Here is a 27,594-nt window from a genome sequence, read left to right on the forward strand (position 1 = left end):
TGTGGTATTTGAAAACTGGCACAAGACAGGGATGCCCTCTCTCACCACTCCTATTCAACATAGTGTTGGAAGTTCTGGCTAGGGCAATCAGGCAAGAGAAAGAAATAAAGGGTATTCAGTTAGGAAAAGAAGAAGTCAAATTGTCCCTGTTTGCAGATGACATGATTGCATATTTAGAAAACCCCATTGTCTCAGCCCAAAATCTTCTTAAGCTGATAAGCAACTTCAGCAAAGTCTCAGGATACAAAATCAATGTGCAAAAATCACAAACATTCTTATACACCAGTAACAGAGAGCCAAATCATGAATGAACTCCCATTCACAATAGCTTCAAAGAGAATAAAATACCTAGGAATCCAACTTACAGGGAGGTAAAGGACCTCTTCAAGGAGAACTACAAACCACTGCTCAGTAAAATAAAAGAGGACACAAACAAATGGAAGAACATACCATGCTCATGAATAGGAAGAATCAATATTGTGAAAATGGCCATACTGCCCAAGGTAATTTATAGATTCAATGCCATCCCCATTAAGCTACCAATGACTTTCTTCACAGAATTGGAAAAAACTGCTTTAAAGTTCATATGGAACCAAAAAAGACCCCGCATTGCCAAGACAATCCTAGGCCAAAAGAACAAAGCTGGAGGCATCACGCTACCTGACTTCAAACTATACTGCAAGGCTACAGTTACCAAAACAGCATGGTACTGGTACCAAAACAGAGATATAGACCAATGGAACAGAACAGAGCCCTCAGAAAAAATAGTTCATTTTCTAAGGGTAAACCATCTTCATATTTTTGGCCTAAGCCCTACTTGTTTTGATATATTATGTTCATAATATATCCCTGGATTTGACTTGCCAGTGTTTCACTAGGATTTTTGTATTTGTGGTTCTCTGTAAATTTAGACAGTATTTTTTCTTTTTGTGTTTGGTATTAGGGTAATGCTAGTGTATAAAAAGAATTGAGAAGCTTCTCATCTTTCCAACTGTCTTTATGCTTTCTTTGTATGTTATTTATAGTATTAGCTACTATATAGTAAATAATATAGTACTATATATAGTATATACTATATTTAGTATGTACTATATTTATACTGTATACTATATTATAGTATTATATACAGTATCATATAGTATATATGTAGTATTATGGTATATAGTATATATTATAAAGTATATACTATATAATACTATATAATAAATTATATAGTATATACTATATAATAAATTATATAGTATATACTATATAATAAATTATATAGTATAGTATTATATAGTATATACTATATAATAAATTATTATATTAAATAAATATTTAATAAAATATTAAATTAGATAAATATTAAATAAAATAATAATATATAGTATATACTATATAATACTATATAATATTGTATACTATATATACTATATACTATATATACAGCATATACACTACAGTTATTTATTTATATATACTACAGTATTTATTTATAGTATTATCTACTTCTTGTAAGCTTGGTTAAACTCAAACAGCTGAAAAAGGAAGGGAAGGAAATCCCTAACATCCTGACCAGGGGATGGGATGGTAAAGTATTTGATGCCCCTGAGTCTCAGAGTAGGAAGGAAGTGCATTTGGGTGAGGTTGAAACCCAGTGTCAAGCATGGCTGTGAGGAGAGTTTAGATGAAAATCCCCATTGTGAATAACCTGCAAGATCAATCCTTGAGGATAATCACTTTGCATCAGGGTGCATTCAGGGAACTGGAAGAGCTTATTTTAATGAGAGAGCTTTCCAGTTTTGAGCAAGGAAAAGTAGATACACCTCATTTTAGGAATACTCATCCTGTGGTTTGAAGTTGCTGCCCAAAGTTGGTGTTTAGTTGCGGGTGAAGGTTTGCTCTGATGGATTTATGAGACCCATCAGCCAAGTTCTTCTATTAAAGCAGTCGTGGATATGGAACCAGTGCAGCAAGGAAAAGTTTCCAAGAAATACTGGCTTAAGGAGAGATTTCTGGTGTGTCCTTAATCAAAAAGATTCTTGTGAAAGGAGGTCCTCTGTGTGGAGGCCTGGTAGCCCTTGAAAGAGCACTTGACTTTTGAAAAACACTATCAGAGATCAAAATCTCTACAATGGTCATTTTCTAAGATATCCCAAGACTGTCCGTTGATTTCCATCAATGCACTGACTATGGCAGAAACCTGGAGTTATTAAGACAAAACATCTGAAGCATACAAAGTGCATTGGTAAATGATATTGAGCCCTGGAATAGAAAGAGGAAGAAGGGAAGAGAGCTTCAAGGGCAAGTTTACAAAAATTACAGTTTCCACGATAGCGTAGTGCCATGGGAGATTGAGGCTGCAGTGAACCGTGATAGTATCACTTCACTCCAGCCTGGTTGACAGAGTGAGATCCTACTTAAAAAACAAAAACAAGGCCGGGCGCGGTGGCTCAAGCCTGTAATCCCAGCACTTTGGGAGGCCGAGACGGGTGGATCACGAGGTCAGGAGATCGAGACCATCCTGGCTAACACGGTGAAACCCCATCTCTACTAAAAAATACAAAAAACTAGCCGGGCGAGGTGGCGGGCGCCTATAGTCCCAGCTACTCGGGAGGCTGAGGCAGGAGAATGGCGTGAACCCGGGAGGCGGAGCTTGCAGTGAGCTGAGATCCGGCCACTGCACTCCAGCCTGGGTGACAGAGCGAGACTCCGTCTCAAAAAAAAAAAAACAAAACAAAAAAAACAAAAACAAGGCCCGGTGGGTGGCTCATGCCTGTAATCCCAGCACTTTGGGAGGCCGAGGTGGGCGGATCACCTGAGGTTGGGAGTTCGAGACCAACCTGACCAAAATAGAGAAACCCCACCTCTACTAAAAATACAAAATTAGCCGGGTGTGGTGACAGGGCCTGTAATCCCAGCTACTCAGGAGGCTGAGGTGAGTGAATCGCTTGAGCCCGGGAAGTGGAGGTTGTGGTGAGCTGAGATCGTGCCATTGCGCTCCAGCCTGGGCAACAAGAGTGAAACTCCATCTTAAAAATAAAAATAAAAAATAAAAAAAAAACAAACCCAAAAACCCACACACAAACAAACGCTGGGGCTACATAGATGAAAAATTACATAGCACTTGCATTCAAGGAGCTTAGAGTCTAGAGACTGGAGACCAATAGACAAATGACTTTTTAATATGGTAAATGTCATGCAAAGGGGTGCCTTGCTTTTTCCTGTTCTGTACTAGTAGAACCTGACAGCTATTTTGGGAATAGGTGGAGGGAAAGGTGCCCCCCATTAATAAATCTTGTGGGACCTTCCTAGTTATGCAGGCCCTGGTAGTGGAGAAAATACCAGGTACAAAGATTTATTTTGTATGCATTTGCAAAGCTAATCTCTGCAGAATTCTGGGAATTGGGTGTTTTTATTTGCATAATGGATTCAATGTCTTCTGGGCAGAAAGGGATTGGGTACCATCCCTCCTAATTCTCTCTGAGATGTTTAGAATTGGGGATCTCTCTGGGCAAAACAGAGGGATCTTGACCAAGGGCAAGTGGGAGAGCTGTAACCATTATGCTAACCTACATTAAATTTGAAGAGTGGAAGGTGGTGTGATGATTATGGGTCTGTGGGTCCTGAGCAGCTGAAAATGGTCTTATATCAACCTTCCTGAGTTGACTTGAATCTTGGGACTCACTTGTATGAGAAATGAAAGAGGTACTTGGCCATTAAAGGCTGTAACACTGGGGGTTGACTGAGGAGGTGGCCAAGCAAGGTGTCTCTGGTGTGGTTAGGGACTGAACAACGAGGCAGCTGAGCAAGGAGATGGTTGTTGCAGTTGGGAGTTGGGTTACAGACAGAAAGCCTAAGCAGATAAGTAAAAATATTTAGGACAATAATGCCAGGGTTATTTAGGACAATAACCCTTTTCTCACCGACGGAGAAAAGGGTTACAAATATGGAAAGGAGAAGAATAGAATGAATTGTTGTGTTGGATTGTGATAAGAAGTATTCATATACATTTATGATATATCTATATATCTATGTCCATGGATTCTAACTACATGCATTTAACTAGACAGGATATTATAGGATCGATATACATGCAAGTGTATGGGAGTGTTTGTCTAGTCATATGTTTCCTAACTCTATTTAAGAGAGCTTAGAAGCAGTATTTCTCTAGTAGCAATGAGCACACCAAAATCCAGATCTTTATTTCTTAATACTATTCTCTATGAAAATAAATTAAGCTCCTTGGAGAAATGGCTGACTCTAAGACTTGCACAGGCTAGTACGATATGAACATGGAACATCTTTGTGAGCAAAAAAGTGAGAAGAATCCTAAAGAATCGTGCAGATATAAAACAAATTTGAAGAAACAAATGTGATGAGTCTTCCCCTAGCCCAAACTGGTGTACACTGAGTATTGAATAAAATTGCCTTTGAATAAAATAGAAATCCATGAGTACATAGGGATGTAAATACATACATGTGTGAATAAATAGTGAGAAAAGGCCTGGCGTGGTGGTTTATGCCTGTAATCCCAGCACTTTGGGAGGTCGAGATGGGAGGATCACAAGGTCAGGAGTTCGAGACCAACCTGGCCAACGTAGTGAAACCCTGTCTCTACTAAAAATACAAAAATTATCCGGGCATGGTGGCATGTGCCTGTAGTCCCAGCTACTCGGGAGGTTGAGGCAGGAGAATGGCTTGAACCTGGGAGGCAGAGGTTATGGTGAGCCGAGATCATACCACTGCACTCCAGCCTGGGCAATCCAGCCTAGGCAACAGAGCAAGACTCTGTCTCAAAAAAAAAAAAAAAAAAAAAAAAAGAGAAAGAAAACTTCCTTGCAGTATAAGTATAATGCAATTAATAAATGTAGAAAGAATGCTATAGTTAGAAAGTCTTCATTTGGCAGCCATCATAATAATAACAATTTAGGAAAGAATCATCATTAGTTTTTTTTTTTTTTTTTTTTTAAGAGAAAAGGGTCTCACTTTGTTGCCCAGGCTGGTCTTGAACCCTGGGCTCCAGCAGTGGAGCTGGAGCCCCCCAAAGTGTTGGGATGATAGGCATGGGCCACCACGCCCAGCTCATCAGTACCTATTAAAACAATAGGTGAAAAGTAGAAATTTTATTTAGATTATCGTGTTTAAATTCTAAAAAGTTATTTCTTCTCAGGTTGTCTTTTAAAATTTCTAATCTTGTTTTATGAATGCAATAAATGCAACATCTTATTATATCTGTCAGGTAATCTCTTTTGTTTGTTTACGTTTTCCTATTCCCTCTATGTTTGTGTTTGTTTTTTATTAGCTTGTTTTGCCCCTCCCTTTCAAATTGGAGTCTAATAACTCATATTAAAACATTAAGCAGGCTGGGCATGGTGGCTTACGCCTGTAATTCCACCACTTTGGGAGGCCAAGGTGGGCATATCACTTGAGCTCAGAAGTTTGAGACCAGCCTGGGCAACATGACAAAAACTCGTCTCTACAAAAAAAATTTACCAAAATTAGCTAGGCATGGTGGCCCGCACTTGTAGTCCCAGTTACTAGGGAGGCTGATGCGGGAGGATGGTGGAAGTTGTACTGAGCCGATGTTGAAAGGCAGAGATTGCAGTGAGCTGAGATCTGCACTACTGCACTCCAGCCTAGACGACCGAATCAGACCCTGTCTCAAAAACAAAACAAAACAAAACAAATTAGTAGCTGTATGTGTGTTGCATGGCTTGTTTACCCTGGGGCTTTTTTTTTTTTTTTTTTTGAGATAAGGTTTTGCTCTTGTTGCTCAGGCTGGAGTGCAGTGGCGCGATCTCGGCTCACTCAGCCTCCGCCTCCTGGGTTCCAGTGAGTCTCCTGCCTTGGCCTCCTGAGTAGCTGGGACTACAGGCATGTGCCACCATGCCTGGCTAATTTTTGTATTTTTTTTGTAGCAACGGGGCTTCATCATGTTGGTCAGGCTGCTCTTGAACTCCTGACCTCGTGATCTGCCCGCCTTTGCCTCCCAAAGTGCTGGGATTACAGGCGTGAGCCACCGCATCCGGCTGGGGCATTGTTATAAGGTGATCAAGTGATGAGGCAGCTTTTATTTTGGGTGAGTCCCCAATACTAATTTTTTTTCCCTCTAGGTTATTCAGATTTTCCAGAGAATATTGATAATGGTAATAATAGTTGAAACCTACATAGCACACAGCGTGTGTGGACACTGTTCTAAGCATTTTATATGTATTAACTCATTTAATTCTCACAGTGATCTCTATGAGGTTGGTACTGTTATCACCATCTCCATTGTGAGCAAATTGAGGCTGAGTAATAGGGTGACACAGCTTATTTATTGGCAGATATTTGAACCCAAGCTGGCTGGCTTCCAAATCTTTATTTATATTCATTGTTGCCCTACTGCCTTTTCTATGCACTGCCCACGGGCTAGAGGGCTGGCTTGACTCCTGGCTGCTTGCTTTCCAGGGCCCAGTGGGAGAGGAAGCTAGAGGAAATGCATTACAGAAAGTATACTTTATTAATGTCCCGCTACTTTACCTTGGCTTGATGTTTCTGGCTACAAAACCACTTTATGAAAACAAATCCACAGTTTGGCAAGAGGGGTTGAGAGCTTGTGTGAAGACAAGGATAACATAGGATGGAGAAGAACTGGGGATCCAATTGCCCTGAATACAAACTTTCAACCAATCTTTCTATTTTCATAGCTTTACCACACCTTTTTCTAAGTGTTGAACTTTTCCTGTGTCTGTGGATTCTCAACTGCCTTCAGCTCAAAATAATCCACATGCAAAAGTGGCATATTTTTGGGTGGCATATTCTGATCCCCTTCATAATTTCATTTTTCTTTTTTGAGATGGAGTTTTGCTCTTGTCACCCAGGCTGAAGTGCAATGGCATGACCTTGGGTCACTGCAACCTCTGCCTCCTGGGTTCAAGCAATTCTCCTGCCTCAGCTTCCCGAGTAGCTGGGATTACAGGCACATGCCACCATGCCTGCCTAATTTTTGTAGTTTTAGAAGGGACGGGGTTTCACCATGTTGGCCAGGCTGGTCTTGAACTCCTGACCCCCAAATGATCCACCCACCTTTGGCCTCCCAAAGTGCTGGGTTTACAGGTGTGAGCCACCTTGCCTGGCAGCCTTCATATTTTTAAAAATGACTTGAGTTCCTATCCTAAGTATAGCAAGAGAGACAGTATTCCCTGGTATCTGTGAGATTTCTTATAACTTCCAACTGAATTTTAAAAAATCTCACTATATCTCTTCTCCATCTTCTCAGTCTTGCTTTTGCCCAGGTTAGAACACAGTTCCTTTCTTTTTTTACACAAAGTTCTTCTCACATAATGTAATTGCATGGGTAGAATTTACTGAAGATACAGCATTAAGACTGGGCTACTTCTCACTGTCTTATTTGCCATCTTGGCGCCCTCCAGCCTCTCACCCTGTTGCTAGACCTTCGACTCCACACACCTTCTGAATTTATTTGTCATCTCCTTGATTTTTCCTTCTTGGTGTATCTAATCAGAAGTTGTTTTGCCCCTCCCTTTCAAACTGGAGTCTAATAATTCATATCAAAACGTTAGACTACAAAGATCATATTTTCTCCCCCCCCCTTTTTTTTTTTAACAAAGCAATTCAGTTTTCTGCCTGGCTATGTCTGTGGGCTTCCTCTTTTATACCTAGAGATGTCAGCAAGATAGTCTCTTAAACCCTAATGACTCTCTTACTAAAAGGAATTCCACACTCAACACTTCACATAATAACAAACTTCACCTACCCATATGTGTTCATTCATATGTTCATGCACATCTACTCATTCATCCATCCACTCCACTCCATTCTCAATTTCTCTGCTTTTGTCTGTTTGTTCTCTCTCTCTCTCTCTCTCTCTCCGCCCCCGCTTTCCAGATACCCAGAACACTATGGGAAGTTAGTTTTTTTCTCTTAGTTTTAAATTTTATTTATTTATTTATTTTCAGAGGCAAGGTCTCACTCCATTGCCAAGGATGGAGTGCAGTGATGTGATCATAGCTCACTGTAGCCTTGAACTCCTGGCCTTGAGAAACCCTCCCTTCTTGGCCTCCCAAAGATCATACTTCTATTTCACTGTTATACAGGACAACGAATAATTAACCTGTGATCTATGAGAAGATTGTTCCGAAAGCTGAATTCCTCAACACATCACAGAATTCCTGTAACTGGATGAATCACTAACAATGTTAGTGCTGTAAAAATATATGCTTACAATTTTATAAATGTTTATAATATATGCATAGCATTTAATGTTTGTTACGTGTGAAGATTGCTTTATATTTACTATCGGTTCTTCCTTTTTTATGTTAGTCAAAAGTAACTTTGTAGCATCAGAGGCATAGGACAAGTTTGAAATAAATTTCATTCTTCCAAATGCTCCTCTTCCACCCTGACAATGATCAACCCATTTTTTTCTCCCAAAGGCAGGAAAAGTTATTCCAGTTGGTTACAGAGTTGCAAGCTGCGTGACTGAAAAACTTCCCAGGGTGAGCACTTTCAATATACCTTTATGTTTCTATTTTTACCTTGTGTGTGAACATTAAGAAATAGGCAACTCAACGTTCCTTATGAAAGTGGTATACATTTAATGTGGCCAATTTGGATTCTTTACTGTATTTTGAGGCCTTCTATTGATTTTGTCCAAGAAAGTGAAAATCCCAGGCTTCCAGTTTCTAGCTCTACAGGGATTCAATTACAGGAGATTCAATTTATTTCAGTGGGAATAATGGTATACTTTGTAACCTGGATACTTCCTGGTTGTTTTCTAAATGCAACATTTAAAATAAGTTGTTTAGGGCACATGTTCTCAGGATCTGTGTCATGGAAAAAAATGTTTACTTCCATTAATAATTAAATATGTTTTAGTGGGATGTTCATTATTTGGGGCTGTAGTTCCAAATGTGCTTACTACATACATACACTTAAGGTTGTTGATTGATTGGTATAGATTAGTCCTGTTAATATTTTTAGAAACTGTACTTACTACTATTTTCTTGCCTCACTCTTTGTAGCTAATTACTCCACCTGCGTCAAAAAAGTATTTCAACTTCAGATATCCACCTGCTGGAGTAGAAAGAGTATTTTATGGAAGAGCAAATGATCCCCAAATTGCACCTTATTTGACACATGGAATTAGATCTAAAATTTCAATACCGGTAACTTATTTTCTTTTTTTCCTTGTACATTATTAATTTACCAAGGTGAAAATGCACAAATCAGGTATTAGTGAAATTCATGAGTTCCAATCTCCTTCCCACCCATATTTTTTACTAGCCTTTTCTCAATCTATCTTCCAAAAGCCTTTATCTTGAGCAGTAGAAAAAATCCAAGCAGCAGCAGCCAAGGCGGTGTGAAGAAATTAATAGTTTAAGCCAAAAACTATCTCTTCTCCTCTCAAATGATAAAAGCCTAGTTGCATTCCATTTTCTCACAATGAAGAGAAATGCTGTCAGGCTTTGTTAGACAATAAAGAACACTGCCTTGGCGGGGTGTGGTGGCTCATGCCTGTATCCCAGCACTTTGGGAGGCTGAGGCAGGAGGATCACCTAAGATCAGGAATTTGAGACCAGCCTGGCCAACATGATGAAGTCCTGTCTCTACTAAAAGTTAAAAAAAAAAAAAATACCTGGGGCATGGTAGCTGGCACCTGTAATCCCAGCTACTTGGGAGGCTGAGGCAGGAGAATCGCTTGAAGCCAGGAGGCGAAGATTGCTGTGAGCCGAGATCATGCCACTGCAATCCAGCCTGGGCAACAGACTGAGACTCCATCCCCTTGCCTAGAGGCCCTATGGAATACTTACATGGACATTGAGTAGAGGTGGAGTCAAAATGTTTGTTATCTGCTACTGATTGAATGGACACTCTAGATTCAGAAGACCTGATCTCTATATCTGAAGAGAACTTTTGGAAGTCAAGTGGTTCTTGTGCTTTTCATTTTCACTTTTCTTTCTTTCTTTTTTTTTTTTCTTTGGGACTGAGTCTCACTCTGTTGCCCAGGCTGGAGTGCAGTGGTGTGATCTTGGCTCACTGTAACCTCCACTTCCCGGGCTCAAGTGATTTTCCTGCCTCAGACTCCTCAGTAGCTGGGACTACAGGCGCGTGCCACCACACCTGACTGATTTTTTATTTTTTTATTTTTAGTAGATACGGAGTTTCACCATGTTGGCCAGGCTGGTGGTCTCAAACTCCTGACCTCAGGTGATCCGCCCTCCTCAGCCTCCCAAAGTGCTGGGATAACAGGCGTGAGCCACTGCACCTGGCATCACTTGTCTTAAATATTTGAGTCGAGTAACCTGGAAGCTATCATCGTAAACCTTTTAGTATCACTGAAACCTTTTAACTCATTAGAAAGTTCTTCTAGGCATGTTTAAACTTTATAGCCAATTCCGACAGTTCATTTGAAGGTGAGCAAAGCCAGTGATGATAATGAAATGTTTTCCCACAATCGTACAGTCTCCTCTCCCTAGCTGTTGATTAGGGTTTCCATTTTCAGATTTGTACTATTTTTGTTGATGTATTTGTGCATTGTATGATTTCTTTTAGGCAAACACATTGATAAACCCACAGCCTATTACCACATTTCAACAGAAAATTAAAGATAAAAAAGAATCTATATATCTTAGCAATCGACGAGCACCATTAGGAAAATCTCATGATCAAGCACCAGGATTACCTAAAGGAATGGACACAATCAATACGACATTTGGGACAGCAATCATCAGAGGTAGTTAAAAAAAAAAAAAAAAAAAAAAAAAAGGGGTGGGAAGGGGCTGGTAAAATAAGTTTCTTTGGAAAATATGATCTCATATCTTATTTGTATGATGTTTGGTGATGGTGTAAACAATGACTCAAGAAGGAAAGATGGGATTGTAGCAAGAAAGTTATTCTCAGAACCAAAATCCTTGACATGTATGTATGCAGAAGCAGGAAAAATTCAGGTATTGGAGTCCAGATATAGTGAGCATAGTAGGTATGGTGTAAAGACAGGAAAGTACTCAACAAAAATTGGCTCTGGGACTAGCTAGAGAACTGCAATCCCTTTGCCTTGGACATCCATTCGTGTGTTCTGTTTCCATCAGTGCTTCACATGTGTTCGTGACTCTGAACTCTTTATGAAACAGAGTTCATGGCACAGGTAAGTTTGGTAAATGCTGTATACCACACTCCATTCATGCAGATCCATGAGGTCTACGTGCATATTAACCAATCACAGGGCAGAGTGACTTCCACTCTGATTCTGAGGGGGAGTAGAGTACCATCTTTCAACAAATAACTCATTGGAACTGGTCATAGGCCATTCTTCCTTCTGAAGACCCAGGTTCCTGCCGTGTTGTTGGGTGCCTTTCTTTACACCTTTCTCAGATTTCTCTCCTTTACTCTTTTTGAAGTTATCCCCTCCCTCTAGGAGTCTTACCATAGGAGATCTCAAATTCCATCTTTCTTTATTTTTGTGGAGAAATTCTCTCTTTGTCTTTCCATACCCATTGAGGCTCTCTTCCAGGAACCTTAGTTTGTTCACCGAAAGGCTCACTAGATTATTTTCCTTAAGGTAGTGACATCTACTCTGAAGATAGATTATACTTTGGAATGTAAAATCTGGAGTTGTACCTTATTACCTCAGATCTAAAGTTTTTTAAAATTTGACACATGAAAAATGTATTTTAGAGTAGATTAAATATCCTCTCCTTTTTATGTTTCATAAACATATGAAACATATATACTTATATTTATAAACTATATATATTTATATTTATATAGAGACTGGGGTCTCACCATGTTTCCAGGCTGGCCTCAAGCTCCTGGACTCAAGTGATTCTCCCACCTTGGCCTCCCAAACTGCTGGGATTACAGATGTGAGTGACTATTTCCCACCTCTTCTTTTCGATAGGTTTAAGAAATCCTATGTATATGAACTGTTAGACATGGCATTATAGCCATTATATCATAACTGCTACCTAGTATTAGTTTATTTAATGTGGAAAGTATTCTCTAAGTGTTCCTCATTTAAATATATAAAAAGAAACAATGTTTCAAAACATGTATATATGTGTATCATTAAGTGTAATGTTCATATATCAAAAAGAAGTTCTGCTTTACAGGATTATTTTGATTGGAATCATCTTCTGATATTCTTAACTATTAGTTTATATACCTTAATTCTTGGCAGAAAGGCCAAAATAAAGGAAACTTCTTAATCTATGTTGTTAGGTCAAAAGGGAAGAGTGAAATTGTAAATGGAGTTACATTTACAAATTATTATCTAAAGCAGTAAAAACAAAATTATTCATTGTACACAAAACTGGGTACCACTAGTCATGGGAATGCAGCTATTAAACAAACATTTCTTCTAGATTTAGGACCAGTAGAAGAATTTCTCCCTGATTCCAGTGATTTCCCTGGTACCTCTGGCTACACTGAGGATACAGATTCATTTTTTAAAATTAATTAATTAGTTAATTAATTTTTTGAGACGGAGTCTCACTCTGTTGCCCAAGCTGCAGTGCAGTGTTACGATCTCAGCTCCCTGCAACCTCTGCCTCCCAGGTTCAAGTGATTCTCCTGCCTCAGCCCCCCGAGTAGCTGGGATTATAGGCATGTGCCACCACACCCGTCTAATTTTTGTGTTTTTAGTAGAGACAGGGTTTCACCATGTTGCTCAGGCTGGTCTCAAACTCCCAACCTCAGATGATCCACCCACCTCAGCCTCCCAAAGTACTGGGATTACAGACCTGAGCCACTGAGCCTGGCCTGGGAATACAGATTCAGATCCAAACAGACACAGGGTGTATGCTTCCATCTAAAACTGCCAAAATTTACACCATGGCTACCCCATAGGGCGTTAGGGGTTCTAATTTGTGGTTCAGATTTGTTTAGATCATCTTGAGAAGTCTGCAGCAAACTAAAATAAAAATTGCACAGAGATTCTCAGGACCAGGAATTTAACTGTGCTTGGAATATGGCTTACCACAACTAAACAGTTAACTGATAATAGAGTTCTTTTTTTTTTTTTTTTTTTTTTCTGAGATGAAAGTCTCGCTCTGTCACCCAGGCTGGAGTACAGTGGTGCCATCTGGGTTCACTGCAACCTCTGCCTCCTGGGATCAAGTGATTTTCCTGCTTCAACCTCCCGAGTAGAGTAGATGGGACCACAGGCAAGTGCTACCACACCTGGCTAATTTTTGTATTTTTCGTAGAAATGGGGTTTCACCATGTTGGCCAGGCTGGAATTTTTGTTTGTGTGTGTTTTTTTTTAGTAGGCATGGGGTTTCATCATGTTGGCCAGGCTGATCTCAAACTCCTGACTTCAGGTGATCCACCCTCTTTGGCCTCTCAAAGTGCTGGGATTACACGTGTGAGCCACTGCTCCCAGCCAACTGATAATAAAGTTCTAACATGCTTCAGATTTCTAGGGGGTGAGCCAGGTCAAGGGGGCTTCCCTTTCTTGATAAATCATTTATGTTGGCTTTGTGATCTCTCGGGATGTCTATGTAGACTTGCATCCAGCATACCTAATTTCTCATTTGTTCTAGTCAATATAAACGTCTTATAAATAGATTAAAAAGTACCTTGGAACTGATTTTATTAATTCTTCCTTCAGAATACTCTGCTAAAGACGTGGTGAATCCACCAAAATCCTATGAAGAAGTATTTAAAGAAGGAAATGAAGGACATGATTTGTATGTTGTTTCTCATAATGATTATTATGCAGGTAAGTGTCCTGCAATGCAAAATGGGCCTGAGGATATGGGACTCTCGGATTTGTGAAGAGGAATAAAGGAGATAAGTACATAAAATTAAATGCCTGGCATGTAATAGGTGATTAATACAATCTTACTCATAAGGTCATAAACCATGATAGCTGGGAAAACCTGTACCGCATATACTTATGGTTTTAAAAAAATTTAATTTTAATTTTTTTTTTTTTTTTTTTTTCAGACAGGGGTCTCTGTTGCCCAGGCTGGAGTGCAGTGGTGTGATCATGCCTCATTGCAGTCTGCACCTCCTAGGCTCAAGCAATCCTTTCACCTCAGCCTCCTGAACAGCTGAGACTACAGGTGTGCATCACCATGCCTGGCTAATTTTTTGAGTTTTTAAATAGAGATGAGGTCTTCCTATGTTGTCCAGGCTGGTCTCAAACTCCTGAGCTCAAGCGATCCTCCCACCTTAGCCTCCCAAAGTTCTGTGATTACAGGCATGCACCACTGCACTCGGCTCAATACTTATTCTAAGTGCTTAATTTTATATTAAGAATATTGGGTGATGGTCAAGTTCACAGATTTTTGAATCAGATCAGGTTCAAATCCTAGCTCAACTATTTACTATCTTTTAAAACTTGGGCAATTTACTTATTTGATCATTATATATTCTTATCCCTTAAATGGGTATAGTAATATTGTGAGGATTGATTAGATGTCAGATGCTTAACGTAGTACCTGGAACATAGTTAAGTACTCAAAATTATTAGCTGTTATTATTATTATTATTTTTAGTGATCTTGTCTTAAAGTTTCATATCTAGTAGCATATTACTAGAATTATTCCATAACACAACTAAAAAGGCATTAGTTGTTTATAGTGCTATAAAATAAAACTCAATTGCCAATACGTTGATGTTAAATAAAGTCTTGATATAATAAAGGATTGAGAAGTAGACTCTGATACATGTCCTGAGAAAGCCTATGGATTGTGCATGGTTCATAAACTCAGTCTTTATTAGCTAGAAGAGCTGCCCTTCACTGCAGCACAGCAGGGGGGTTGTGCTCCTTATTTCTTATCTTTTCTCCTTCACTGCAAGAAAGGGGGGGCTTTCTTGCTCCTCATTTCTTATTTCTTTACTTTTTCTCCTCCACTGCCGTCTAACACTAGACTCCCTTTCTATGCTCTCCTCCCAAATTTCTGTTCATAGCTTCATGTTTGGAGTCTGCCATTTGCTTCTGTCATAGCCGATGTGTGTTGGTTCTCCCTTCCTTCCTTCCTTCCTTCCTTCCTTCCTTCCTTCCTTCCTTCCTTCCTTCCTTTCTTCCTTCCTTCCTTCCCTCCCCTCCTTTTCCGTCCCCTCCCCTTCCCTCCCCTCTCCTTTCCTTTTTTGTTTCTTTTCCCCTTTCCCTTTCCTTCCCTCTCTCTCCCGCCTCTTTCTTTCCTTTCCTTTCCTTTCCTTTTTCCTTTTCCTTTTTTTTTTTCCTTTTTCTTTTTCTTTTCTTGTTTTGTCAGTGATAAGGAAGTATCTGCTGGTTCTTTACATGCCCCAACGTGTTCCCAGATTGTCTAAGATTGTCTCTACTGTCACACTGCCCCTGTTGCTATCTGCACAGATGCCATATTTCTTCTCACAGTCTTGACTTCTCTCCATATCTTTACTCCTCTACTTCCCTAGCCCATTCCTTTCTTTTGCTCTTTCCCTTCTTTCTTTTGTTCTTTCCTCCCTTTCTTTCATTCATTCCCTCCTTTCTTCCTTCTCTGTCTTGTGAAAATATTTTATTCATGTTTGAAAAAGTTTCATGTCTATTGCACAGTCTAATCCAATGCTCTTTAATTGTTTTAAAAAGAACTTTGGTCTAAGTGCAGTGGCTCACTCTTGTAATCTCAGCGCTTTGGGAGGCTGAGGCAGGTGGATCACTTGAGCCCAGGAGTTTGAGACCAGCTTGGGCAACATAGGGAGAATCTGTATCTATGAAAAATAAATTAAAAAATTAGCCAGGCATGGTGGCGCATGTCTGTAGTTCTGGCTACTTGGGAGGCTAAGATGGGAGGATTGCTTGAGCCCAGGAGTTCCAGGTTGCAGTGAGCCACGATTGCACTACTGCACTCTAGGCCTGGGCGTGAGTGAGACCCTGTCTCAAAATAAAAAGCAAAAAGAACTATGTCAATAAATATGTACAATGTATAGACAATCTACAATGAGATACCTTATAAGCATTTAACAGTCTGAGAAAAATAAGTGTAGTTTTTTATATTTAGAAGAGCTCTAATGGACCGTAACATGACTACAATTTCCTTCGTTTGCTATTTTTATGGAAGTTTCAATGGCATCTTGAAAAGTTGTAGAATCTGATCTTTTAAATATGATCTTAATTTTTCCCTCATAAGGAAAGTAGCTTTTTAATTATGGAAATACATTATAATTGTAGATAACTTAAATATTAAAAAATGAAGAAAGAGTAAATATAACCTTGAAATCCCATTAGCTAGGGATAACTACAGTTGAGAAGTTGAACATTTTAAAAATTATTCTTATTCTTTTTTTTTTTGTGGGTACATCGTAGGTATATATATTTATGGGGTACATGAGATGTTTTGACATGGGCATGCAACATGTAATAAGTGCATCTTGGAGAATGGTGCATCCGTCCCCTCAAGCATTTATACTTTGAGCTACAAACAATCAAATTATACTCTTTAAGTTATTTAAAAATGTGCAATTAAGTTATTATTGACTGTAGTCACCCTATTGTGCTATGAAGTAGTAGTTCTTATTCATTCTTTCTAGTTTTTTTCCCTACCACCCCCGCTATGCTTCTCAGCCTCTGATAATCATCCGTCTACTCTCTCTGTCCATGAGTTCAATTGTTTTTATTTTTAGATCTCACAAATAAGTGAGAACATGCAACGTTTGTCTTTCTGTGCCTTGCTTATTTCACTTAACATAATGATCTCCAGTTCAACCCCTGTTGTTGCAAAAGACTGGAATTCATTCTTCCTTATGGCTGAATAGTACCCCATTGTGTAAATATACCACATTTTCTTTATAGGTTCATCATAATTTATCCATTCATCTGTTGATGGATACATAGGCTGTTTCCAAATCTCATTGTAAACAGTGCTGAAACAAACACAGGAGTGCATGTAATCTCTCTGATATACTGATTTTCTTTCTTTTTTCTTTTCTTTTCTTTTTTTTTTCTTTTTTTGAGACGAATTCTTGCTCCGTTGCCCAGGCTGGAGTGCAGTGGTGTGATCTCGGCTCACTGCAACCTCCGCCTCCTGGGTTCAAGCCATTCTCCAGCCTCAGCCCTCCAAGTAGTTGGGATTACAGGTGCCTGCCACCATGCCTGGTTAATTTTTGTATTTTTAGTAGAGACGGGGTTTTGCCATGTTTACCAGGCTGGTCTTGAACTCCTGACCTCAGGTGATCCACCCATCTTGGTATCCAAAGTGCTGAGATTACAGGCATTGGCCACTGCTCCCAGCCTGATTTCCTTTCTTATGGGTATATACCCAGCAGTGGGATTGCTGGATCATATGGTAGCTCAAGTTTTAGTTTTTTGAGGAACGTCTGAATTGTTCTCCATAGTGGTTGTACTAATTTGCCTTCCCACCAACAGTGTACAAGGGTTCCTATTTCTCCACACCCTCACCAGCATTTGTTATTGCCTGTATTTTGGATATAAGCCATTTTAACTGGGGTGGGATGATATCTCATCGTACTTCTGATTTGCATTTCTCTGATGATCAGTGATGTTGAGCACCTTTTCATATGTCTGCTATTTGTTTTTTTTTTTTTTTTGATGAAATGTCTATTTAAATGTTTTGTCCACTTTTTTGATCAGGTTATTATTATTTTTTCTATAGAGTTGAGTTCCTTGTATATCCTGGTTATTAATCTCTTGTCAGATGGGTAGTTGGCAAGTATATTCTCCCATTCTGTGGGTTGTCTTTTCACTTAGTTGATTTTATCCTTTGCAGTGCAGAAGCTTTTTAACTTGATGTGATCCCATTTGTCCTTTTTTGCTTTGGTTGCCTGTGCTTGTGGGATATTACTCCAGAAATTTTGCCCAGATCAATGTCCTGGAGATTTTCCCCAATGTTTTCTTGTAGTAGTTTCATAGTTTGAGGTCTTAGATTTAAGTTTTTAATCCATTTTTGATTTTATTTTTGTATATGGCAAGAGATAGGGGTCTAGTTTCATTCTTTTGCATATGAATATCCAGTTTTCCCAGCACCATTTGTTGAAGAGACTGTCTTTTCCTCAGTGTATGTTCTTTGCACCTTTGCCAAAAATGACTTCACTGTAGGTGTGTGGATTTGTTTGGATTCTTTATTCTGTTCCATTGGTCTATGTGTCTGTTTTTCTGCTAGTACTATGCTGTTTTGGTTACTACAGCTCTGTAGTATAATTTGAAGTCAGGTAACGTGATTACTGCAGTTTCGATCTTTTTACTTTGGCTTTTCTGGATATTTTGTGGTTTCATATACACTTTAGGATTTTTTTTCTATTTCTGTGAAGAATGTCATTGGTATTTTTGTAGGGATTGCGTTGAATCTGTAGATTGCTTTTGGTAGTATGGACATTTTAACAATATTGATTCTTCCAATCCATGAACATAAAATGGTTTTTGATTTTTTGGTGTCCTGTTCAATTTCTTTCATCAGTGTTTTATAGTTTTCATTATAGAAATCTTTGATTAAGTTAATTCCTAGATATTTAATTTTATGTGTGGCTATTGTGTTTAATACATGGGATTACTTTTTAAATTTCTTTTTCACATCATTCACTGTTGGTATATAGAAATGCTACTGATTTTTGTATGTTTATTTTGTATCTTGTAACTTTACTGAATTTATCAGTTCTAATAATTTTCTTGTGGATTCTTTAGGTTTTTCTAAATATAAGATCATATCATCTGCAAATAAGGGTAATTTGGCCTCTTTCTTTCCAATTTGCATGCCCTTTATATCTTTCTGTTGTCTGATTGCTGTAGCTTGGACTTCCAGTATGAAGGAAGAACTTTCAGTCTTTTCCCATTCAGTATCATCCTAGCTGGGATTCTGTTGTGTACGGCTTTTATTATACTGAGGTGTGTTCCTTCTATATCCAGTGTGTTGAGGGTTTTTATTATTACAGGCATTAGCCACTGCTAATGTTGAATTGCTACTACTATTATTACAGGCATTAGCTACTGCTAATGTTGAAGGGATGTTGAATTTTATCAAATGCTTTTTCAGCATCAATTGAAATGATCATATGGTTTTTTTACTCTTCATTCTGTTGATATGATATATCCCATTGATTGATTTGCGTATGTTGAAAAATACTTGGGTCCCAAAGATGAATCCCAGGAGACTTGCAAATATTATCTTAAACCCATTATTTTAACCTGATAACAACTTAACACTATTTGCATAAACAACAAACAAGGAAAAATAAAAACTCTATGTCTTAACTTTCTCCCCTTTTTTAACTCTGTTGTTTCTATTTATATCTTCTTATAATCTCTATGTCTTGAAAAGTTGTTGTAGTTATTATTTTTGATTGGTTCATTGTTTAGTCTATCTACTCAGGATAAGAGTAGTTTGGATACCACAGTTACAGTGCTATACCACTCTGTGTGTTTCTGTGTGCTTACTATTATCAGTGAGTTTTGCACCTTCAGGTGATTATTCATTGCTTATTAATATTTTTTTCTTTCTGATTGAAATTGAAGTACTCCCTTAAGCATTTCTTGTAGGACAGGTCTAGTATTTATGAAATTCCTCTGCTTTTTATTTTTATTTTTTGGCCTGGGAGAGTATTTCTTCATCATGTGTGAAGGATATTTTCACCAGATAAGATATACTAGTCTAGAATAAAAGTTTCTTTTCTTCAGCACTTTAAATATGTCATGGCACTCTCTCCTGTAAAGTTTCCACTGAAAAGTCTACTGCCAGATTTATTGAAGTTCCATGGTATGTTGTTTCTTTTCTCTCACTGCTTTTAGAATCCTTTCTTCATCCTTGACCTTTGGGGGTTTGATTATTCAATGTCTTGAGGTAATCTTCTTTGGGTTAAATCTGCTTGGTGTTCTATAACCTTCTTGTACTTGGATATTGATATCTTTCTCTAGATTTGGGAAGTTCTCTGCTATCTCTTTGAATAAAGTTTCTACTCCTATCTCTTTGTCTATTTTCTCTTTAAGGGCAATAAGTTTAAAAATAAAATAAAATAAAAAAATAATAAATTTAGTCTCATTATGTTGCTTAGGCTAGTCTCAGATTCCTGGGTTTAAGTGATCTTTGCACCTTGGCCTCCCAAAGTACTGGGATTACAAACGTGAGCCACCTTGCTTGGCAAGGCCAATAACTCTTAGATTTGCCCATTTGAGACTATTTTTCTATATCTTTTAGTTGTACTTCGTTCTTTTAATTTTTTTTTCTTTTGTCTTCTCTGATTGTATTTTCAAATAGCTTCTCTTCAAGCTCATTAACTCTTTCTTCTGCTTGATCAGTTCTGCTATTGAGAGACTGATGTACTTTTCAGTTTGTCAATTGAATTTTTCAGCTCCAGAATTTCTGCTTCTTTTTTTGTTTGTTGTTGTTGTTGTTTTTGTTTTTTGAAATGAAGTCTCACTCTGTTGCCCAGCCTGGAGTGCAGTGGTGTGATCTTGGCTCACTGCAACCTCCCTCTCCTAGGTTCAAGTGATTCTCTTGTCTCAGCCTCCCCAGTAGCAGGGATTATAGGCACCATCACGCCTGGCTAATTTTTGTATTTTTAGTAGAGGTGAGGTTTCACCATGTTGGCCAGGCTGGTCTTGAACTCGTGGCCTTAGGTGATTTACCCTCCTCGGCCTCCCAAAGTGCTGAAATTACAGGTGTGAGCTACCACGCTTGGCCTTTGCTTGATTCTTTTTAATTATTTCAGTCTCTTTCTTAAATTTACCTGATAGAATTTTGAATTCCTTCTCTGTGTTATCTTAAATGTCTTTTGAGTTTCCTCAACCCAGCTATTTTGAATTATCTGTCTGAAAGGACATATAGCTCTGTTGCTCCGTGATTGGTCCCTGGTGTCTTATTTAGTTTATTTAGTGAAGTCATATTTTCCTAGATGGTGTTGATATTTGTAGATGTTCCTTGGTGTCTGGAATTGAACAGTTAGATATTTATTGTAGTTCTCACTGTCTGTGCTTATTTGTACCCATTCATCTTGGAAATGCTTTCCAGATATATGAAAGGACTTGGGTGTGGTGATCTAAGCTGTATCTGCTTTAGGAGGCACCCCAAGCCCAGTAACACTAGTTTTTGCAAACTTGTAGAGGCACTGCCTTGATGAACTTGGATAAGATCTGGGAGAATTCCCTGGGTTACAAGGCAGAAACTCATGTTCTTTTCCTTTACTTTCTCCTAAACATACAGTCTTTCTCTCTGTTCTGAGCCACCTAAAGCTGGGGGTTGAGTGACACAAGTACCCCTGTGGCCACCACTGCTGACTGTATTGGATCACACTTGAAGCTAGTGTAGCATTTGGTCTCACCCAAGTCCTGCTGTACTCAACCTCTGGCTGCAGCCTATGTTCACTCAAGGTCCTGGGGCTCTATAATTAACAGGTGGCAAAGCCCGCCAGGCCTGTGTCCTTCCCTTCAGGGTGGTGAGGTCCCCCAGGGCTTGGGTGGGTACAGAAGTACTGTCTGGGAGTCAAGGACTAGAGTCAAAAACCTTAGACGTCTACCAGGTATTCTACTGTATTGCAGCTGAGCTGGCACTCAAACCACAAGATACAGTCTTTCTCACTCTTCCCTTACCTTCCCAAAGGCAGAGGAACCTCACTGGGTAGCCACCACCACTCCAGGCCATGAGGAATAATGCCAGACTATCACCAATGTACTCTTAAGGCCCAAGGTCTCTTAAGTCAGCTTGAGGTTAATGGCCTGGTACTTACCCTTCAGGTCAGTGGGTTCCCCTCTGACCCAGAGCAGGTCCAGAAATGTTATTTTCAAGAGCCAAGTCCTGGAATTGGGAACCCGAAGAGCCTACTTGGTGCTCTACTCCCCTGTGGGCATGCTGGTACCCAAGGTGTAAGACAAAGTCCTCTTTACTATACTTTTCCCTGTACTTTTCTCAAGCAGAAGGAGTTTTGCTCTGTAGCTACCACAGCTGATAATGTGCTAAGTCTCTTCTGAAGCCAGGAAGTCTGAGAGGCTTACCCAAGACCCTTGGTGTACTACCTGGGCCCTGAATAACGACAGCTGGTTATTCAGGGCCCAAGAACTCTTCAGTTAACAGGAGATGAATGCTGGCAGGATTGGGTTCTTTCCTTCAAAGCAGTGGGTTCCCTTTTGGCCCCGGATGTGTCTAGAAATGTCATCTGCAAACCAGACCCTGGAATGGCGGCCTCCTGAGTCCCACCAGTACCCTATCTTGCTGTGGCTGAGGTGGTATCCTAGATGCAAGGTGACGTCTTCCCTGCTCTTCCCTCTCCTCTCCTCAAGCGGAAGGAAGGGGTCCCTTTTGGAGCCATGAGCTGAGTTGTGCAGCCTGGGGTGAGGGGAGGGGTGATGCCAGCATTCCCTTGGCTGCCCCCGCCGGTGTCCCAGTATGACATGTGTCCCGCCCCCAGTCCACGGTCTCTGGGCCTGGTTCTGCTCTGGGAGTCGCGTAAGAGTTCCAGTCCCTTATGGCCTAGACCACCTTTCAAGGTTACTTGGAGACACAGAGTGCTGTAGCCCTTGGTGGCAACGTTTGCAGGCACTCAAGTTCGGACTACTGGGATTGGCAATTCCTTTTTTGATAGGGCTGATTTAAATGCTGCCTCTGTGGACAGGCATCAGCTGAGTTTGGTTCAGTTTTCCATTCTGCTCTAACAGGAAAGCACTGAGTTTAATACCTCACAATTGCCGTGTTCTCCCTGCCCTGGTGCCAGGAGAGGCTCTCTACACCACTCTGCTGCTGCCGGGGTTGGGGAGGGGTGGTGTTCGTGATTCACAACTATTTTTTCTGTCTCTTCAGTGCCTTTTTTTTTTTTCAGTGCTATGAAGTTAAAACCAGGCACTATGAGTTACCCACCTGGTTTTTGAGATGGGCACTCATATCTGTGTAGATAGTTGTCAACTTGGTGTCCTTGTAGGAGGCGGGGGGCGGGTGTGGGTCTGGGACACAGGACTGGGACATGATCGGTGGAGCTTTCCTATTCTGCCATCTTGCTCCACTTCCTCTCTCTGAACATTTTTTCTAACCCCCATCCTTGAGCCATTAAATCATTAATCATTAAATAAACGGGATATTACTCTCCATGCTTTTAGGGAGCCTGCTCTATATATTTTAAATGTTTTACTTAAATAATATGTAAATAGCTATAAATATGGATCTACAACATTTAAAATACACTTAATACTATAAAATAACTTAATTTTAATCATTACTAAAGTGATACTTTCATGAAATGAAAGCTATATAGAAATATACAATATACAAAAAAATTCCCACAATTCTCTGTCTCACACTGATGATTCTTTCTTTCTTTCTCTTTTTCTTTCTCTTTCTTTTCTTCTTTCTTTCTTTCTTTCTTTCTTTCTTTCTTTCTTTCTTTCTTTCTTTCTTTCTTTCTTTCTTTCCTTTCTTTCTTTTTCTTTCTCTCCTTCCTTCCTTCCTTCCTTCCTTCCTTCCTTCCTTCCTTCCTTCCTTCCTTCCTTCCTTCCTTCCTTCCTTCCTTCCTTCCTTCCTTCCTTTCTTTCTTTCTTTCTTTCTTTCTTTCTTTCTTTCTTTCTTTCTTTCTTTCTTTCTTTCTTTCTTTCTTTCCCTCTCCCCCCCTCCCCTCCCCTCCCCTCCCCTCCCCTCCCCTCCCCTCCCCTCCCCTCCCCTCCCCTCCTTTCCTCTCCTCTCTTTTCTCTTTTTTTGAGATGGAGTTTTGCTCTTTCGTCCAGGCTGGAGTGAAGTGGCATGATCTCGGCTTACTGCAACCTCTGCCACCTGGGTTCAAGCAATTCTCCTGCCTCAGCTTCCCAAGTAGCTGGGATTATAGGCGCCTGCCACCACGCCTAGCTATTTCTGTGTTTTTAGTAGAGACAGGGTTTCACCATGTTGATCAGGCTGGTGTCGAGCTTCTGACCTCAGGTGATCCATCTGCCTCAGCCTCCTAAAGTGCTAGGATTACTGGTGTGAGCCACTGCACCCGGCCGATAATACTTTCATAGGTGTTTTTCTTTGCACTTTTATATATATCAGTATGTATGTTCATTTTATTCCACATCATATATACTTTTTTCCTTTTGCTTTTTTTTTTTGTCTTATGAAATGTTTTGGAATGTCTTTTCATGTCAGTATCTACATTATATTTTCACTATTACAAAAACATATTGTTTATATACCTTTGTAAATGTGATTGGCTATTTCCTTAAGTTACATTCCTAGATTTCTGAGAAATTTTTACTCTTAGAGCCAAACTGTCAGCTCAAATTACTGCCCAATTTGCCCTTAGACCCAGAGTATGAGAATATCCATTTCTCCACACGCTTCCCAGTAATGAGCTTACCCAATCTTCTTTATTTTTGTCTAACTAAGAGACAATTATAATTTCTTGTTACTTCATTAACACGACATTTACTGTTTTTATTTACATTATTTGAATTACTAGTGAGGCTGAATGTCTTTACTCCATCATTTCCTACCTTCTTGGTTGTTCTCTAGTTTCAGTCCTACTTTCTTATCTCGAAATTGAAAACTAATACCACATCAAGACTTGAAAAGAAAAAAGCACAGTATTCAATTTTAAATAAAAAGACTCCTCTGCTGGGTTCTTAGCCCTCAGTCACCCTTTGAATGTTTCTCATATGAGGTAAATTATTACAATGAAATATGAGGGTCGCAATGTTCTGATGATCGCACAAAATCGAACAAGTGCAAAACACCAAACCTCTCAAATCTTAGCATAGTTGAAAGTGCTGCCAGGGACCTAAATCATTGTCATACCTCCCTTGATCTTCAGGATTTCCATAACAATGGTGGAGAACCTGCGTTTTTCATCACTGATATGTCTTTTTCCCATACAATGTCCTTACTTACTTTCTAAATATTAAAGTTCTTCACCCATTTAAAGAATTGAGTTACATGGTGGGGTGTGGTGGCTTACGCCTGTAATCTGAGCACTTTGGGGGGCCAAGGCGGGCAGATCATGAGGTCAGGAGATGGAGACCATCCTGGCTAACACAGTGAAACCCCGTCTCTACTAAAAAAACAAAAATTAGCCAGGCGTGGTGGCAGGCGTCTGTAGTTCCAGCTACTTGGGAGGCTGAGGCAGGAGAATGGCGTGAACCCAGGAGGTGGAGGTTGCAGTGAGCCAAGACCACGCCACTGCACTCCAGCCTGGGTGACAGAGCAAGACTCTGTCTCAAAAAGAAAAAAGTAAAAAGAATTGAGTTACATATTTTCTATAAATTTTGAATATTAACCCTCTATCAGATACATAGTTTGCAAGTATTTTTTTTCCCAGCTCATAGGTTGCCTTTTCATTTTGGTGATTGTTTCCTTTGCTGTGCAGAAGGTTTTTAATTTGATGTAGTCTCATTTATTTATTTCTGCTTTTGTAGTCTGAGCTTTTGTATCTAAGACATCATTGCCAAGGCCAATGTCAATAAATTTTTCCTCTGTTTTTTTTTCTATGAGTTTTATGGTTTCAGGTCCTACATTTATTTTTTTTAAATCTGTTTTGAGTTGATTTTTGTGTATGGTGCTGCATGTGGAAATCAGGTTTCCCAGGACCATTTATTGAAGAGACTATCCTTGCTCCATTGTTTCTTCTTGCTGCCCTTGTTGAAAATTAGTGCATTGTATATGTTTGGATTTATTTCTGGGCTCTCCATTCTGTTCCACTAGTCTGTATGTCTGTTGCCAGTACCATACTGTTCTAATTACTACAGCTCTATAATATAACTTAAATCCGGATGTGTAATGCCTCTAACTTTTTTTCTTTTTCCTTATAATTACTTTGGCTATCCAGAGCCTTTTGTGGTTCTATATAAATTTTAGGATTTTTTTTTTTCTGTTTCTGTGAAGAATGCTACTGGAATTTTGATAGGGATCACATTGAATCTGTATTTTGCTTTGGGTAGTATGAACATTTTAAGAAAATTAATTATTCTGATCGATGAGCATGGAATATCTTTTCATTTTATTTGTGTCCTCTTCAATTTCTTTCATCACTGTTTCATAGTTTTCAGTGTACAGGTCTTTTACCTCCTTGGTTAAGTTTATTCCTAAGTATTTTTTTTAAGGCTATCATAAATTGAATTATTTTCTTGATTTCTTTTTTGTCTAGGTTGTTATTTTTTATAGAAATACCATGGATTTTTATGTGTTGATTTTGTATTCTTTGACTTTACTTAATTCATTTATTAGTTCTTTTCTTTTTTTTTTTTTTTTTTTGAGAAAGAGCCTTACTCTGTTGCCCAGGCTGGAGTGCAGTGGCATGATCTCAGCTCATTGCAACCTCCGCCTCCTGGGTTCAAGCGATTCTTGTGCCTCAGCCTCCCAAATAGCTGGGATTACAGGTGCATGCCATCACGACCAGCTAATTTTTTATTTTTAGAGAAGACAGGGTTTCACCATATTGGCCAGACTGGTCTCAAACTCCTGGCCTCAAGTGATCCACCAGTCTCGGCCTCCCAAATTGCTGAGATTATAGGCATGAGCCACTGGTGTGCCTGGCCAAATTCATTAGTTCTAACAGTTTTTTGATGGAGACTTTGGAGTTTTTTACATATAGCTTTTCAAATATTAACACAAGGTATTGTTGTGTGTAGCATTCCACCAGTCTCCCAGCTCACATGGGGGAATACTTATGTCTTTGGTAGCTAAATCTGTGCAGTTTCTGCACTGTTACAATTTCATTTTTTGTTCCATTCTCATTTTCAATGTCAATGAGAACATAATGTGCATCTTGCAAGATAAGGTTATTTGTGTTGCTTAAGTCATAAGTCTTCCTTTCTTTTTCCACAGGAGAGGCAAAGAACCGAAAGTATAACCCATCAAGTTTCCATAGGTTTAATGTGTATGGAGTACCAACACCACATTTTAATGATGGACGAGCCATGGCAAAATCTTTATATTGGCTCCATGAACTACAAATGTAAGTTTAATTACACTATGCCCAGGAGCAAGTGTTAGACATTCGGACTTAAAGAAAAGTTGATTTTTAAAATTTATTTTTTGAAGAGGTAATAAAATGATATGGTTCAAATAAAATGATTAGAAAAAAATAGAAAAAAACAGTGTAATGTATTTCACTTCTGACACCCATCCTATCTAGTTCCTACAGAGGTAAAAATGATACTTTTTTTTTTTTTTTTTACTGTCTTTATTCTGAAGTTACAAGCAAATATAAAGACATATATGCATGTTTTAACTCTCTGGGATCAACTTTATTTGTGTTTCTTAAATACAATGGACTTTCAAAACTCTACCAAGACAATTGTAATCGACTTGAAATTTGTTTATTTATTTATTGAGACAGCATGTCGCTCTGTTACCCAGGCTGGAGTGTAGTAGGGCCATCATAGTTCACTGCAACCTTGAACTCCTGGACTCAAGCTATCCACCTCAGCCTTCTGAATAGCTGGGAATAAAGGCATGGATAACCATCCTGTCTTGACTTGATATTTGTTATTCAGCTTTGTTGAATAGTTATTTGGGCACCTGAGCATCAGACTCAACTTTTTCAAATTGTGACCTTTTTATGTCTTCATGCTGTAAAAACTACTTCCTTAGAAAACAAAATTGGGTCCTTAGTTTTTCATTTCCTGTGTTATATTTTATATCTGAGCCAACACGTAAACTTTGGAAGGTTGTTCATAAAAGTCTAGATTTCTCATTATGCTTAAAAAAATCAGAAGATTGTGGATACTGGTGCCATGGG

General features: G+C 39.1%; 1 protein-coding gene across 2 annotated transcripts in view; it reads left to right on the plus strand.

The window, feature by feature from the left end:
• The window catches only part of LOC105488905 (EF-hand domain family member B), a 73,090-nt gene that overhangs the window by 20,374 nt on the left and 25,122 nt on the right, over positions 1-27,594 (plus strand). For both annotated transcript variants that reach the window (XM_011753412.3, XM_011753411.3), the window contains exons 2-6: positions 8,424-8,486; positions 9,012-9,155; positions 10,543-10,723; positions 13,598-13,708; positions 26,679-26,808. In XM_011753412.3, the coding sequence (XP_011751714.2) occupies positions 10,681-10,723; positions 13,598-13,708; positions 26,679-26,808 (284 nt within the window). In that variant the 5' untranslated portion in view covers positions 8,424-8,486; positions 9,012-9,155; positions 10,543-10,680. The remainder of the gene's footprint in view (positions 1-8,423; positions 8,487-9,011; positions 9,156-10,542; positions 10,724-13,597; positions 13,709-26,678; positions 26,809-27,594) is intronic.

Source organism: Macaca nemestrina, chromosome 2 (assembly GCF_043159975.1).
Source record: "Macaca nemestrina isolate mMacNem1 chromosome 2, mMacNem.hap1, whole genome shotgun sequence".
Classification (NCBI taxonomy): domain Eukaryota; kingdom Metazoa; phylum Chordata; class Mammalia; order Primates; family Cercopithecidae; genus Macaca; species Macaca nemestrina.